A 16695-nucleotide genomic window follows, 5' to 3' on the forward strand; every position below is an offset into this window, starting at 1 on the left:
GGCTACAGAAATGCTGCCTTTCCGCCTGGTGGACACAGAGGATTTTCGAGACCTTATGTCCGTCGCAGTGCCCCAGTACCAGATGCCCAGTCGGCACTACTTCTCAAAGAAAGGTGTGCCTGCGCTCCACCAGCATGTCGCACACAACATCACCGCTTCTTTGAGAAACTCTGTGTGTGACAGGGTGCATTTCACCACAGACACTTGGACGAGTAGGCATGGACAGGGGCGTTACATGTCGCTGACTGGGCACTGGGTAACTATGGTGACAGCAGGACAAGGGGCTGCTGTCCAAGTCTTGCCGTCCCCACGAGTTGTGCGTCAATCCTCTTTATGTCAAAGTTCCTCCACTGCTTCTGCCTCCTCAACCTCCTCTCGGTCTTCCACCTGCACCCAAAGCCTGTCTGGTCATGCCACAAGCTTTCTAACTGCGCAGAAGGGATCCTGCACACCTCCTTACTATGCTGGCAGTAGGGCTCAACGTCATCAGGCGGTTTTTACATTGAAATGTCTGGGAAATGTGAGTCACACAGCTGAGGAGTTGTGGTCAGCTCTGGAGAACCAATTTCATGAATGGTTGTCTCCACTGGACCTGAAACCAGGGAAGGCCGTGTGCGACAATGCTGCAAACCTGGGTGTGGCCCTTCGCCGGGGCAATGTCACACACGTGCCTTGTATGGCTCACGTGTTGAACCTGGTTGTCCAGCAATTTTTAGCCCACTATCCCAGACTAGATGGCCTTCTGCAGAGGGCACGGTCGCTGTGTGCTCACTTCCGCCATTCGCATCCCGCAGCTCAGCGACTTACATCTCTACAGAAGTCGTTGGGCCTGCCACTTCACCGGCTAAAATGCGATGTGCCTACCCGGTGGAATTCAACTCTGCACATGTTGCAGCGACTGTGGCAGCACCGACAAGCCCTGGTGCAATACGTTCTGACGTATAGCCTGGGCCAACGAGATTCAGAGGTGGGGCAAATCACGCTGGAGGAGTGGTCTCAGATCAGGGACCTATGCACCCTTCTGCACAGTTTTGAAATGGCGACGAAGATGTTTAGTGCTGACGATGCCATTATCAGCATGACTATTCCGGTGATTTACATGCTGGAGCACATGTTAAACAGAATTCGGAGTCAGGTGGTGGCACAAGAGGAGGTGGAGGAAGTAGAGGAGGAGGAGTTGTATGCGGAAGGGCTAACATCTGCAAGTTCCAGACGGTCGGCAGCACCAGGGCGGCAGTCATGTGAGGGTAGGGGAGATGATTTTACCAGGGCGCATGGTAGCAGCCAAACTAGTGAGGAAGGTGCAGGAGCCCAGGAAGAAGTGGAGGACGAACTGATGGAAGACTCATCAGATGAGGGAGACCTTGATCACATTTCTGTTGTGCGAGGTTGGGGGGAGAGGACAGAGGAAGGAAGCATGATTGTTACCTCGCCACCAACACAACAGGGACTTGGTGCTCCTGGATGCGCAACACACATGAGTGCCTTCTTGCTGCACTACCTGCAACATGACCCTCGAATTGTGAGAATTAGAAATAATCCTGACTACTGGGTTGCCACACTGTTAGATCCCCGGTACAAAAGTAAATTTGCAGAAATTATTCCTGCCATAGAAAGGGATGCACGCATGCAGGAGTATCAGCAGAGACTGTTGCAGAATCTTACATGTGCTTTTCCACAAAATACCAGTGGTGCACGTAGTGAATCTCACAGTTCCAACTTGCCAACCGTGGTCTGTATGGAATTGTTCAATAAAGGGCCCAAAATTAAGATAACATAGATGGGAGAGGTCTCTATGAATAGGAATTCCTAAGTATTTGATACCCTGTGAGGGCCAGGCAAAGGGAAAGTTGGACTGGATGGAATCCTATATGGATTTAGGGAGGGAGACATCGAGGGCCTCAGACTTCGCTGCATTGATTTTAAAATTTTACCATGTAACAAAGTGATCTATTTCAGCCATAACAGCAGGGATGGATATATGTGATTGAGTGATATATACTAGGACATCATCAGCAAATAGAGAGCACTTGTACTCGGTGCCTCCCACCTCAATCCACCTAATATTGGGGTTATGGCGAATTGATGAGAGCAGGTGCTCCGTCACTAGGATGTATAAGAGAGGGGACAGAGGACATCCCTGCCTTGTCCCATTGGTGATTGTGAAAGGTGATGAAAATGTTCTGACGCACCCCCTGGGCCTTGGGACACCCGGAGCCGGACCCTTTTTGGTGGATGCTGGTGGTTGTAGTCTTCGTGGCGGCGATCCGGTTCCGTGGCTCAGGGCGGTCAAACCAGTGGCGGAACTATTTATGTGGCTTTGATGTTTAAATGTCCGACTACGCCACCCGTGGATTGCGGTCAGAGTGAACCGCCGCTACAGGGCAGACCGCTAAGGCTGGTGTTGTGGGTGCAGCAGAGCGTAGCATAACTCCCCACGGGAGGAGTATAGCCTCAGGGCAGTGTATGCGGAGGATGGGGGTGATGGTGCAGGGCAGCAGCAGTAACGACACGGAGTCAGTGATGCAGTTCAGGGCCTTTACTCACAGTTCTTATTATCCAGACCACGTCTGCAGGTAACGGCTGCCCACGTCGTACTGTGCTCACCAGGTGAGGGGCTCAGACAACTCCCAGATAACTTTGGAGCGCTTCTCAGGACCCCCTTTGTGTGTCCTTTGTCTGGCCTTTCTTACCAACACTTCTGTCCGGCTGCCTCGGGCCTCCTCTTGGTAAACTTGGCGCCAGTTTCCCTGACCCTATGTGGTGCCTTCCTAGCGGGTGGAGCAAGGGGCTGCGCCACATAAAATGTCAGAGCCTCCGGTTTCTAGCTGAGGGTCGTTTCCTGCCTCCACTAGTTCGGGGACCGGTCTCCCCCTTTGGCCTGACCCCTCCACGCAGGTGGATTCGGGCGTGCGGTGGCGACTCGCCCGTCCGCACCCCTGGGATCCCTTCATTCCTCGTTCCTGGAGCCTTCTCCGCTCCTCTTCCTTCCTTCTCCCTCTTGCAGGCCTGGGCCTCTGTTACTAGGCCCGCCTCCGGAGCAGAGCTCATGCAGAGCCCCTGCTCCCTGCCACTTCTGCTCAGACTTCTCTGCACTGAACTAAGATGGTGCCCACCTTTTATACTCCCTTCTCAATGCACCCAGGAACTGCTTCCTCCCTGCTCCTGCACTGCAGGGTTCCCCTTCCTCAGTGTTCCCTCCCCCCACTCCAGCCAGGGACAGGGACTGTCGTGCCCATCTCAGGGGCATATTGGTCGCCCTGCCCCACGGCAATGTGGTGTAATGCATGCAGGTGTCGGGTCCTGATCCACACTCCATCCTTATCTGAGAGTGAGATATCACACCTCTGGGTGAGGTGCAATACGTCTGTAGCAACCGAGCCCTCGGTGCTACAGTTCCATTTATCTTCAGCCTAGGTGACGTATTGTGATACAGGGCCGTGATTTTGGCTATAAAAGGGTCCCCTAGACCCCTACCCCAACCTTTTTAAGAGAATCATATATGGCGTGCCAGGAGACTCTATGGAATGCTTTCTCAGCATCCAACGAGAGTATCTACTTACAAATTTTTAACTGCATCTAGCCCAGGAAATACTTTGTGCCTAGTAGCAGTGTCTGCTAGTCAGCGGATTATCCCGGCTGTTAAGCAAGCTACACCACCTGTAGTTTGGACACTTAATTTTTTCAAAGGAAATGCTTCGGGACCACGGGATACTTAGTGAAGAGCATCAGGAGGCACCCCAAGGCATAGGGGCTGGGACTGGCACTAGGATGCCTTGCGGTGGACAGCCGAGCTCGATCCTTATAAAAGCTTTTTAACTGCAGCAGCTTTAGTGGACGCTACTGGAGCTGGAATTACGCGGCTGCTGGCATGAGACTTGCCCTCCAATAGATCCTTGTAAATGGATTTAAAGTGTATTCATTCAAATTAGAGGGACAATTTAAATTAAAAAGCTTAGAGCTGCCTCCACCACAGGGGGGCTCTCTCGACCCACCAGCGGACAGGCACCAGTATTGGGAGAGGGGGGCTGGCCGTCAGGGTTCACCGCGGCTCTGGCACAAACCCGGCGACACGGAGGTGGCACGGGCAGGAGCGGACTGGCCGTCTCGGCTTCTCACTTTTTGGATTTTAGAAGGGCATGACATGCCTATATCTGTGTCTCCCCCTCCTTTTACTCCTCCACCTCTTTTCTTTTCGCATGACTATATGTACTTGTCACTTTTCCATGTGTTAGTTGTGTCTTCTGAGCAGTTTGTCAGCTTTTGGACACCTTTGAAGGTGTTTTCTATGTGTTTCTATGTGTTTTTGTTTGCCTGCCATTGGTTTTAACGGTGTTCGAAGGTGTTCGACGAACAGTTCGACGAACAGTTCGGCGAACACACGGGTGTTCGACGAACCGAACCGAACTCGAACACTACGGGGGTGGCTCAACACTACTTGTAACCCCTTTTTCTTCATAGGGATAGTGTAGTAATAGGCACGTGGGATATAAGTATTAATGTATGTTTTTAGTTCAAGTGGGTGTGAAGTATAATTAGGTAATTTGGAATTAATCGTATATTAGTTCTGTGTGCTATTGTGATTATTGTATACAGTGTTAGGGTGGTAATTAATAGTATATTAACTGTAGACTTGTGTGTAATAAATATCCTTTAGTGATACACAGTTTTGTCTCATTTAGTATACAGTATAAGGAACAGATTATGCTAAGTCATAACTAAGTGGATATTAATTATTATTAGTCAAGTTTGACATTAATGGTTAATAGCGGATCTCAATAAAAGGTGTAGGAGAGTTCCCCCTTTAGTAACCAGTATTTTTGGTGGGAAACTCGTCCATTCTCACCATCCGTGTGCTGTACGTGTTTTTCACAAACCCATAGACTTGTTTTGGCCCTAGTTATCCGTGCTGACAGAAAAAAAAGGACATGTCTCTGTGTGTTTTGCATGGACATGCAGTCTGTGTAAAAACACCATGTGTTACTGCAGACTTATTAAACCCCCCAGAACACGCACTGTGTCCTGCGAGGATTTGCAGGTTTCAGACACTGGAATGGTGGGTAAGCATAATTTATACATACCCCCGGCCAGTGGGCGCGGTCTCGCTCCATACATTTGCATTTAATAGAGGCCGTGCCCAATCTAGTGATGTGGTGGTCTAGTGGGTGTGGCCGACTAGAGGGCACAGCCTTGCTCCATACAAGTGTAGGGAGAGTAAGGCCACGCCCACTGGCTGGGAGTATGTATAAACTCATGCATACTCTCCATGCCGGGTCTGAAGCAGACGAATCACTGCAGCACACAGTGCATAACCAGGGGGGATTCATAAGTCTGCAGTCACATAGAGTGAAAACAGACTTATTGGTTTGGACCAGACAACCCCTTTAAGTTTAGGTAGAAAATTCAATTTAGAGATTAAGGGACTGATTCAGTAAGTCTGGCATTGAACATACTAGTCTTAATGAAGGGCTCGCTGGAATATGTTGCGCGGAATTCATTAATAGGCACACAACACTTAATGAATTGTGGGGCATCTTTTCTATGTCATGCGCTTCTTTGTCCCTCGCCAGAAATGCTACTTCAGTAAATGACTGGAGTAGAATTGTTTGCGTACTTTAAATGAATTTGACGTGCATGTATAGCCAGATCCCATTTTGACCCAGCTCTACCCATACTAGCGGAGCTGCTTCAAACTGAAAATGGTAAAATTTGACTGCTGAATAAAAAAAATAAATGTGTAGCACCCTGAGGATTCGGCTGCTACAGGGGTATTGCACCTCAAGCCAGAGGTGTGATATTCCACTCCCGGGTAAGGATGGAGTGTGGAACTGAGCTCAGTTAGCTGCATACACTACATACATCCCATTTCCGAGGGACAGACCGATGGTACTCCCACTAGGTATATGTGCAGGTACGACAGTGTCTGTCCCTGGCTGGAGTGGGAGGGGGGTGGAACATCCCAGTAGTGTAGGGGCAGATAGGGGGAGCAGTCTGGGTAATGCTAGGAGCTCATTGGGTGCTGGTCACCTGAGCTCACACATAGAGGGAGTATATAAGGTGGGAACCATCTTAGATCAGGGTCAGTCTTCTGTAGAGAGTCAGTCAGTCCTGAGAGAGGTCCAGGAGCGCCTGCAGAGAGAAGAGAGAGAGGAGAAGAGAAGGACCCAGAGGGGAAGAAGAAGGAACCCCAAGAACCCAGAATTAGACCAGAAGGGTGAAGGGTTGGCACGCAAGGGAACCGGATCCCAAATTAGTGGAGGAGAGAAACAACCCTCAACTAAGAACCGGAGGCTGCGACATTACATGTGGAGCAGCCCCTCACCAAGTCCACTAAGAAGGCACACCAGGTATAGGGTCAGGGAACCCCGAAGAGGTGCACCCAATAGGAGACCCGAGGGAGCCGGACATAAGTGGACCCCTGGTGGGAACGGCCAGTAGAGAGGACAGTCAGAAAGGGAGCTCAGGACCACGCTCCAGAATTGCTTGGGGGTTGGCCGAGTCCAGGACCTGGTGGACGCAGCACGGCTCGGGCGGTCACTCAAGGCCAGAGTGACCAACAGAACAGCAGTAAGTAAAAACCCTGAACTGCACAGCCCGACTCCGAGTCTTCTTACCATCCACACTGCACCACCACTACCACCATCCTCTACACCTGACCCCCTGAGGCTATACCCCTCCCGTTGGGGGTTATACTACCAGAAGCTGCACATACACCACCAGCCTCAGCGGACCCTGCTGCAGCGGCGGCCGTATTGACCGCAAATCAACGAGTGGCGTAGTCGACACTAAGAACACTAACAACATCTGTAAAGACTGCCACACACGGAGTTTGACACCCTGGGCACGGACCGGGTCACCGCCACTCGGAGACTACAACCCCCATCTGATCCGGCTCCGGGTATCCCCCAAACAACACTGGCCCAGGGGGCGCGTCAAATGCATGTTAGCACAAGGTAGAGGTTAAATGGAGAAAAGTGCAAATAGGCACATGTTCCCCTAAAATGTCACTAAATTTGCGCAAAAAATATTGGGCATACGTGAAAACCCTTGAGGGAAAATTGGACAATTGCACAAAAATTTGGTGACATTTTAAAAATTTGCAATTGATAAATTAACCTTCTGGAAAATAAAAACTTCACCCACACCGGTGAACATAGAAGAAAACAAAAAAACAGGTGAACACATATACACCGCGTGCAGAATTATTAGGCAAATGAGTATTTTGATCACATGATATTTTTTATACATGTTGTCCTACTCCAAGCTGCATTTGCTTGAGAACCAACTACCAATTAAGTAAATCTGGTGATGTGCATCTCTGTAATGAGGAGGGGTGTTTACTAATGACATCAACACCCTATATAAGGTGTGCTTAATTATTAGTCAACTTCCTTTCCTTTGGCAAAATGGGTCAGAAGAGAGATTTGACGGGCTCTGAAAAGTCCAAAATTGTGAGATGTCTTGCAGAGGGATGCAGCAGTCTTGGAATTTCCAAACTTTTGAAGCGTGATCACCGAACAATCAAGCGTTTCATGGCAAATAGACAACAGGGTCGCAAGAAGCGTGTGGCCAAAAAAGGCGCAAAATAACGGCCCATGAATTGAGGAAAATCAAGCGTGAAGCTGTCAAGATGCCATTCGCCACCAGTTTTGCCATATTTCAGAGCTGCAATGTTACTGGAGTATCAAAAAGCACAAGGTGTGCGATACTCAGGGACATGGCCAAGGTAAGGAAGGCTAAAAAAACGACCACCTTTGAATAAGAAACATAAGATAAAACGTCAAGAATGGGACAAGAAATATCTTAAGATTGTTTTTCAATGGTTTTATGGACTGATGAAATGAGAGTGACTCTTGCTGGGCCAGATGGATGGGCCAGAGGCTGGATCAGTAAATGGTAGAGAGCTCCACTCCGACTCAGACGCCAGCTAGGTGGAGGTGGGGTACTGGTATGGGCTGGTATCATCAAAGATGAACTTGTGGGACCTTTTCGGGTTGAGGATGGAGTGAAGCTCAACTTACAGACCTACCGCCAGTTTCTGGAAGACAACTTCTTCAAGAAGTGGTACAGGAAGAAGTTGGTATCGTTCAAGAAAAACATGATTTTCATGCTGGACAATGCGCCATCACATGCGTGGCTGGCAAGTAAAGGTCTAAAAGAAGAAAAAATAATGACATGGCCCCCTTGTTCACCTGATCTGAACCCCATAGAGAACCTGTGGTCCATCATAAAATGTGAGATCTACAGGGAGGGAAAACAGTACACCTCTCGGAACAGAGTCTGGGAGGCTGTGGTGGCTGCTGCACACAATGTTGATTGAAAACAGATCAAGCAACTGGCAGAATCTATGGAAGGAAGGCTGTTGAGATTCATCGTAAAGAAAGGTGGCTATATTAAGCACTAATTTTTTTTGTTTTTGTTTTTGCACGTCAGAAATGTTTATTTCTAAATTTGTGCACTGATATTGGTTTACCTGGTGAAAATAAACAAGTGAGATGGGATTATATTTGGTTTTTATTAAGTTGCCTAATAATTCTGCACAGTAATAGTTACCTGCACAAACAGATATCCTCCTAAGATAGCCAAATCGAAAAAAAGCCCACTCCAACTTCCAAAAATATTAAGCTTGGATATTTATGAGTCTTTTGGGTTGATTGAGAACATAGTTGTTGATCAATAATAAAAATAATCCTCTAAAATACAACTTGCCTAATAATTCTGCACACAGTGTAAAAGTAACTTTAAAAAATGGCACAAATTTAAAGAATAATAATGGGCATAAGAAAAACGCTAAAAGTTAGACAAAAAGTGCACATGCAATAATGAATTGGGCCTTAAATCTCTATAACTTCACACATTAGTTCTTCGTTTCAGATAAAATATCTGTCATGGATTTATCCCAAAATATTGGAGGCAGAACTCAAGCATAAAGTGAAATATCGTTGTTTTAATAGCCCATGTGGCTGTGGCAACGTATCGGTCCCAAACTGGGGACCTTTCTCAATCAAAGAAAAAGTGCAATATGCAAAGTATTTAAGACAGCTTAATCGCATCAGTAATTAGCAGTAATTTACATTAAGATTCATATTATATACACTGCTCAAAAAAATAAAGGGAACACTTAAACAACAGAATATAACTCAAAGTAAATCAAACTTCTGTGAAATCAAACTGTCCACTTAGGAAGCAACACTGATTGACAATCAATTTCACATGCTGTTGTGCAAATGGAATAGACAATAGATGGAAATTATTGGCAATTATCAAGACACCCTCAATAAAGGAGTGGTTCTGCAGTTGGGGACCACAGACCACATCTCAGTACCAATGCTTTCTGGCTGATGCTTTGGTCACTTTTGAATGTTGGTTGTGCTTTCACACTCGTGGTAGCTTGAGACAGACTCTACAACCCACAGAAGTTGCTCAGGTAGTGCAGCTCATCCAGGATGGCACATCAATGCGAGCTGTGGCAAGAAGGTTTGCTGTGTCTGTCAGTGTAGTGTCCAGAGGCTGGAGGCGCTACCAGGAGACAGGCCAGTACACCAGGAGATGTGGAGGGGGCCATAGGAGGGCAACAACCCAGCAGCAGGACCGCTACCTCCGCCTTTGTGCAAGGAGGAACAGGAGGAGCACTGCAAAATGACCTCCAGCAGGCCACAAATGTGCATGTGTCTGCACAAACGGTTACAAACCGACTCCATGAGGGTGGCATGAGGGCCCGACGTCCACAGATGGGGGTTGTGCTCACAGCCCAACACCGTGAAGGACACTGGGCATTTGCCACAGAACACCAGGATTGGCAAAGCCACCACTGGTGCCCTGTGCTCTTCACAGATGAAAGCAGGTTCACACTGAGCACATGTGACAGACGTGACAGAGTCTGGAGACGCGGTGGAGAGCAATCTGCTGCCTGCAACATCCTTCAGCATGACCGGTTTGGCAGTGGGTCAGTAATGGTGTGGGGTGGCATTTCTTTGGAGGGCTGCACAGCCCTCCATGTGCTCACGAGAGGTAGCCTGACTGCCATTGGGTACCAAGATGAGATCCTCAGACCCCTTGTGAGACCATATGCTGGTGCGGTTGGCCCTGGGTTCCTCCTAATGCAGGACAATGCCAGACGTCATGTGGCTAGAGTGTGTAAGCAGTTCCTGCAAGATGAAGGCATTGAAGCTATAGACTGACCCGCCCATTCCCCAGACCTGAATCCGATTGAGCACATCTGGGACATCATGTCTCGCTCCATCCACCAACGTCACGTTGCACCACAGACTGTCCAGGAGTTGGCGGATGCTTTAGTCCAGGTCTGGGAGGAGATCCCAAAGGAGACCATCCGCAACCTCATCAGGAGCATGCCCAGGCGTTGTAGGGAGGTCATACAGGCACGTGGAGGCCACACACAATACTGAGCCTCATTTTGACTTGTTTTAAGGACATTGCAAGTTGGATCAGCCTGTAGTGTGTTTTTCCACTTTAATTTTAGGGGTGACTCCAAATCCAGGCCTCCATTGGTTAATAAATTTGATTTCCATTGATGATTTTTGTGTGATTTTGTCAGCAAATTCAACTTTTTACAGAACAAAGTATTCAATGAGAATATTTCATTCATTCAGATCTAGGATGTGTTATTTGAGTGTTCCCTTTATTTTTTTGAGCAGTGTACATTATATCGTAGACATTGTGTTACAGCAGTGATAAAGGGCATCAATAGTGTAAAGTGCCAAAGTGCAAAGTAAATCACAATATTAAAATTGGAGCAATATATTACATGTATAATCATAATTCATTTTAAATGACCGCTGTGTGTATTTAACTAATTTACATGACTCACCCCACATCAAATAGATATATTGCGCCAAAATCTCGGCGTCTATGACATTGCTATTGCGCATGTCCGGAAGGAATATGAGATCATGGAATCCATCTGCGCTCCAAAAAAACAGAAGTCTCGGTGCCATCCTGCTACTACGCTATTGTGCATGTCCGGAAGGAACATAAAATAATGGAACGCATCTGTGTTCCAAGGACCGGAAGTCTCATCGCCATCTTAGATCCGGATGTGTGATGTACTGCGCAAGCATCACATGACATCAGTGCTATCAACACAGCCCCCCATAAAGGTCTGGAACAGGAACTTCCATTCTAAAAAAGGGCATTCTGCCAGGACTTATATTTTTAATAATTAGATAAAGCACAAAGCATATATATGAAAATAATACCAGAATTCAAGTCCATATTATATAGATTAGAACAGGAATAACTCCATGCATAGATGGTTCGGATCCCATAAGGTAATACAGCTAATAGAGCCAAGGTGGCATGGGAACGCCCCCCATTAGCTGGGGATGGCAACCCAGGGGCCAGTAGTTAATGGGAGATATATGCCCATCCGGGCATCATTCTCTACCTTCCAACAATCCCAAGGCTATAGTATAGCATGTATAACAACATAAAAATTCATGTCAGCCCAATTCCTTAGTTCCATCAAATAAAGATCAACATATTCCTATACACACATAGCGCAGATACAAAAACCCCATAATATATTATGGTAAATTTATCATGGTGCAACGGGGATGAATCATGTCTTCAGATGTCATGGATTTAACTAATTGTGGGAACAATTTGTGAAATACTGAAAAGTCAGATACTAAATGTCCGACACCAACATCAATGCGATGCATAAAGAAAATCCAAACGGTGCAGTCACCTTCTCTTTTGATTTGTTTTAAACACAAAAGGCTTCTTTTTTCCAGTTTCATTTACTAAATTTATTGAAATTGGTTTAAAGACAGATATAATTGTGCTCCTTTAAAACTCTCACAGAAATTGTCCATCTGTCAACATTCATTCAAATTCTGCATTTATTGAGCTGCAAATGTGAAGTCTCTGTGCACAGATTGTATGTTGTCACCTTCTGTGATTCTTTGTACAAAGTGAATGTCTATTTTTGTTTTCTAATTCATTGGTATTAACTGATAGAAGCCAAATAAAGCATCACCTCAACATGACTAAAATGTTTGGACATAACCATATTACATTCTGGCCATAAAGTAGGAAAGCTAAGTATAGAGCCCTGCACCTCTGTACATGACGGACCACTGGACCGCTACATGACGGACCACTGGACCGCTACATGACGAACCACTGGACCGCTACATGATGAAACAATAGACCTGTACATGACGGACCACTGGACCTCTACATGACGGACCACTGGACCCCATCATGATCGACCACTGGACCTCTACATGACACACTATTGGACATCTACGTGACACACCAATGGACATCTACATGACGCCCATTGGACCTCTACATGACGGACCACTGGACCTCTATATGACGGACCAATGGACCTCTACATGACGGACCATTGGACCTCTACATGACGGACCACTGGACCTCTATATGACGGACCAATGGACCTCTACATGACGGACTACTGGACATTATCATAATAAAATCCTATCACATTCGATACTGTACAAAGAACACTACTACATCCAACATGACGGACCACTGGGAAAGGTGCTATTGAAATTAAATATTATGTAATGTACTTTTCACTGACATATTACATTTCCAAATTAATAAAAAGAAAGGCAGAGAAGAACAGGCTCATGAGAGGAAAGAGAAGAGAGAACAGAGGAGAGACAAGAGAGGAGAGATAGAGACAAAAGTAGCAGAAAAAAAAAAAGAAACGAAAAAGCAGATGGGTAAAAGCAAAAATAAAGAGATGTAGAAAAGGTAAAGATAAAAGAAAAGAAAGAGAAAAGCATAAAATGAAAGGCACATGATGAAGCAAAAAGTAAAGAAGAAGAAAGAAGACTACTGTAAATATAGAGCACAAATAAAGGAAAGATGAATAAGGAAGAAAAAAAAACAGAAAAAAAACATTGAGAAACAGGAAAAGAGAAGAAAGAAGACAAAGAAACACTAACGAAAGAAGAAAGAAGACAAGGAAACACTAACATAAGAAAAGAAAAAGTACAAAAGAGGTAAACAGAACAAGGGTGATAAAGTAAAAGTGGATAAGGAAAAGATAGAAGAAATGGAAAAAGGGAATTAGAAAATTGTGGTAAAAGGAGGATTAAGTAAAAATAATAAGGCTTAATAAGGGAACAGAGCAAAATAAAGGCAATACAAGAGTAAGGACATGAGAGGAGGAGAAGGAAGAGGAAGAAGTAGAAAAAAAGGCAAAGAGAGGGAAAGTGGAAAAAGAGGAGAGGATGAATTAATATAAGTGAAATGCATAACTTAATTTAACTTCTTTTATCTTACAGTGACAATATTTTATACATTTTTGGATCATTTTATGTGACCCAAATGTGTAATCCAGTGGATTTTTATTAATGAGAATGTGTTACCTGTCCTTAATGCCGCACATATCGATCTGCAGATCAGTGAAGTTGCCCAGGGCTCCGCGCTGCACTGAGATCAGGTCCTTGGGCTGATTATCAATAAATATAAGCCTCATGCATCCTTGCAATGAAGAAATTGGATTTGTACAGGAGGAATCTATTGGCGGATCTGGACAGCCTGTTCAGTGAGAGAAAAAGACTCGGCATCTAATCACATTTATATATTATGAGCGCAATTTTGGGGAATGATGACCCCAAGATCTCAATATTTCCATGTCTCCTCTACTACTTAAACTTTGTCATAAAACTAACAGGTTATTAAATAAAAGAAATTCACGAGTCAGTAATATTGTAAACTGCCACAATTTTTATCATTATGGGGACTGTTCTCTTTACAAGTGAGAGGCAGTCAGATATTGAATTAAAGAAGTGGAGAAAGCTGCACAGTAAATAAAATTGCACACCCAAATGTAGTACAAATGGATAAAAATGGCTTTTATTGATAATCAAAAACTAGTGGTGGCAAACAAACAACTAATCAAAAACAATAAAAAGGACATATTATTATGTGAAAAATAATAGTGTGTTTAAAAAACAGAGAAAAAGCAAAATCCTTGTAATAGCATTTATTTCCATATACACAAAAGCACTGGGAGCTGCACATTCAATTCAAAATAAAAACATGAACAAATTGAAAAATCTATTTTTGAAACTGAAAATGAAGAAAAAAGAATAGTAACCTGCTCAAAAAATAACAATGTCTGCCTTTTCATTTACAAACTCAAATATTTACAGAATAAAGTGAAATTTGTTTCCAGACTTCGCTTTTCTGTTACTCACTAAACTAATACTATATCTAATTTTATAACCTTTATTTTTGATAACTGCTTTACATCTGTGTTAAATGGAGTCAACTATAGTGATGAGCGAGCATGCTCGTTACTTGAGATTTACGAGCATGCTCGGGTGTTTCCCGAGTATCTTTAGCGTGCTCGGGTGATAACTTTGAGTCGCGCTGTGCGCATGATTTGCGACTATTTGACAGCTTTAATATATGCAGTATGAGGAATGTCTGTTTCTTAGGCATTTTTCACATGTATTAAAGCTGTCAAACAGTCGCAAATCATGCACACAGCTCGGCTCAAACATAACACCCGAGCACGCTGAAGATACTCGGGAAACACCCGAGCATGCTCGCCAAAAGGGTTAACAGAACATACTCGCTCATCACTAGTCACCTAACATCGGACACCTGAGAACAGATATTCCAGACCGAGATGACTGGACTACATTCCACAGTTCTTTTGCATTCTTAGTTTTTGTATCAAATGCACTCCACAAATTCACAATCAATTTGAGGTCTGAGGATTGGGCAGCCACTTCATAACATCAATCTTATTGGTCTGGAACCTCATGTTGCCCGCTTGCTGGAGTGTTTGAGGTCGTTGTCCTGCTAAAACACCTATTTCAAGGGCATTTCTTCTTCAGCATAAGGCAACATAACCTATTTTTGCATTTTGATACGGTATGACGGCTATTATTTTTCACATAACTGTAGATGACAAGCAGGGGAAAGATATAATAATCCCAAAAGAATCCACAAATCACCAGGCATACATAAATAAAATAAGATCAATAGTGTCCCAGATGATAAAACACTCACATATGCAGGTAGAGCCTTAATTTATGAATATCAGTAAATGAGACCAGGGGAACATACAAGTATACAAATGGATACCTAGTGGAAGGAACCTGAACCCAACGCGTGTTGTTGCGTCATGTAGCTTCGTGAGGGGAAGTCTGTCTAGTGTCAGGTAAGTCAAACATATAGTAAACACACTTAAGTACAAATTAATTAATGAACACCTCTGCATGAATGTGACATCAGCCACGCATCACGATAAGGTCGCAGAGAAAAACGTTGTGCATGTGCGAGATCCATGACTCAGATATGGTCATGCGTTCCACCGACAGGGTCATAGTGCATTTCACTCAGAGCTGTGGAGTCGGTAAGCCAAACCTCTAACTCCGACTCCTCAATTTCCATGACACCAACTCCAACTGCAACTCCGACTCCACAGCACTCGTAGGATGAGCTTCACTTCTAAGTGCAGCATAGATTAATTTCAAGTAAAATCCGAGATCCTTAGATCAGGAATAGAACAGACATTTGTAGGGCATTTCATAACTTTCTCAAATTCTTATGAAACCATTTACAGCACATCCTGTATGAATTTATTATATATTTTAGAAGCCGGAGTCTGTCCATTTTATACTGATTCCAACTCCGACACCACCAAAATGGACACCAACTCCGACTCCACAGTCCTGGTTACACTAACGAGAAAGCATGGATGAAAGGCGAGAAATGCGTTCCACCAAGAGACAATGAAACAATATATTTCATGAAAAAGAACATGCCTGTAGGTCATGGGTCAAGGTCAAAGGGGGAGAATATATGTAAGATGGGAAAAAAAGAGGGATTTATGACAAAAGATATATATATATATATATATATATATATATATATATATATATATATCATGAATCTGATAAATAAAGACAGAACCATAATAACAAAAAATAGTAAAGAAATGTAAAAAAAAATGGAAAGCACATATACAGTATGATATAATATATAAAGCAACACAGTTTATACTAAATATCCAGGAAATATATATATATGCACTGCTCAAAAAAATAAAGGGAGCACTTAAACAACAGAATATAACTCCAAGTGAATCAAACTTCGTCCACTTAGGAAGCAACACTGATTGACAATCAATTTCACATGCTGTTGTGCAAATGGAATAGACAATAGATGGAAATTATTGGTAATTATCAAGACACACTCAATAAAGGAGTGGTTCTGCAGGTGGGGACAACAGACCACATCTCAGTACCAATGCTTTCTGGCTGATGTTTTGATTACTTTTGAATGTTGGTTGTACTTTCACACTCGTGGCAGCATGACACGGACTCTACAACCCACAGAAGTTGCTCAGGTAGTGCAGCTCATCCAGGATGGCATGTCAAAGCGAGCTGTTCCAAGAAGGTTTGCTGTGTCTGTCAGTGTAGTGTCTAGAGGCTGGAGGCGCTACCAGGAGACAGGCCAGTACAGCAGGAGATGTGGAGGGGGCCGTAGGAGGGCAACAACCCAGCAGCAGGACCGCTACCTCCGCCTTTGTGCAAGGAGGAACAGGAGGAGCACTGCCAGAGCCCAGCAAAATGACCTCCAGCAGGCCACAAATGTGCATGTGTCTGCACAAACGGTTAGAAACCGATTCCATGAGGGTGGTATGAGGGTCAGACGTCCACAGATGGGGGTTGTGCT

General features: G+C 44.7%; 1 protein-coding gene across 2 annotated transcripts in view; it reads right to left on the minus strand.

Moving 5' to 3' along the window:
* LOC141153876 (contactin-associated protein-like 5) overlaps nt 1–16695 on the minus strand; it is a 536901-nt gene that overhangs the window by 167541 nt on the left and 352665 nt on the right. For both annotated transcript variants that reach the window (XM_073639117.1, XM_073639118.1), the window contains one exon: nt 13368–13539. In XM_073639117.1, the coding sequence (XP_073495218.1) occupies nt 13368–13539 (172 nt within the window). The remainder of the gene's footprint in view (nt 1–13367; nt 13540–16695) is intronic.

Source organism: Phyllobates terribilis, unplaced genomic scaffold (genome assembly GCF_046119375.1).
Source record: "Phyllobates terribilis strain yellow unplaced genomic scaffold, ASM4611937v1 Scaffold_7__3_contigs__length_470593459, whole genome shotgun sequence".
Taxonomy (NCBI): domain Eukaryota; kingdom Metazoa; phylum Chordata; class Amphibia; order Anura; family Dendrobatidae; genus Phyllobates; species Phyllobates terribilis.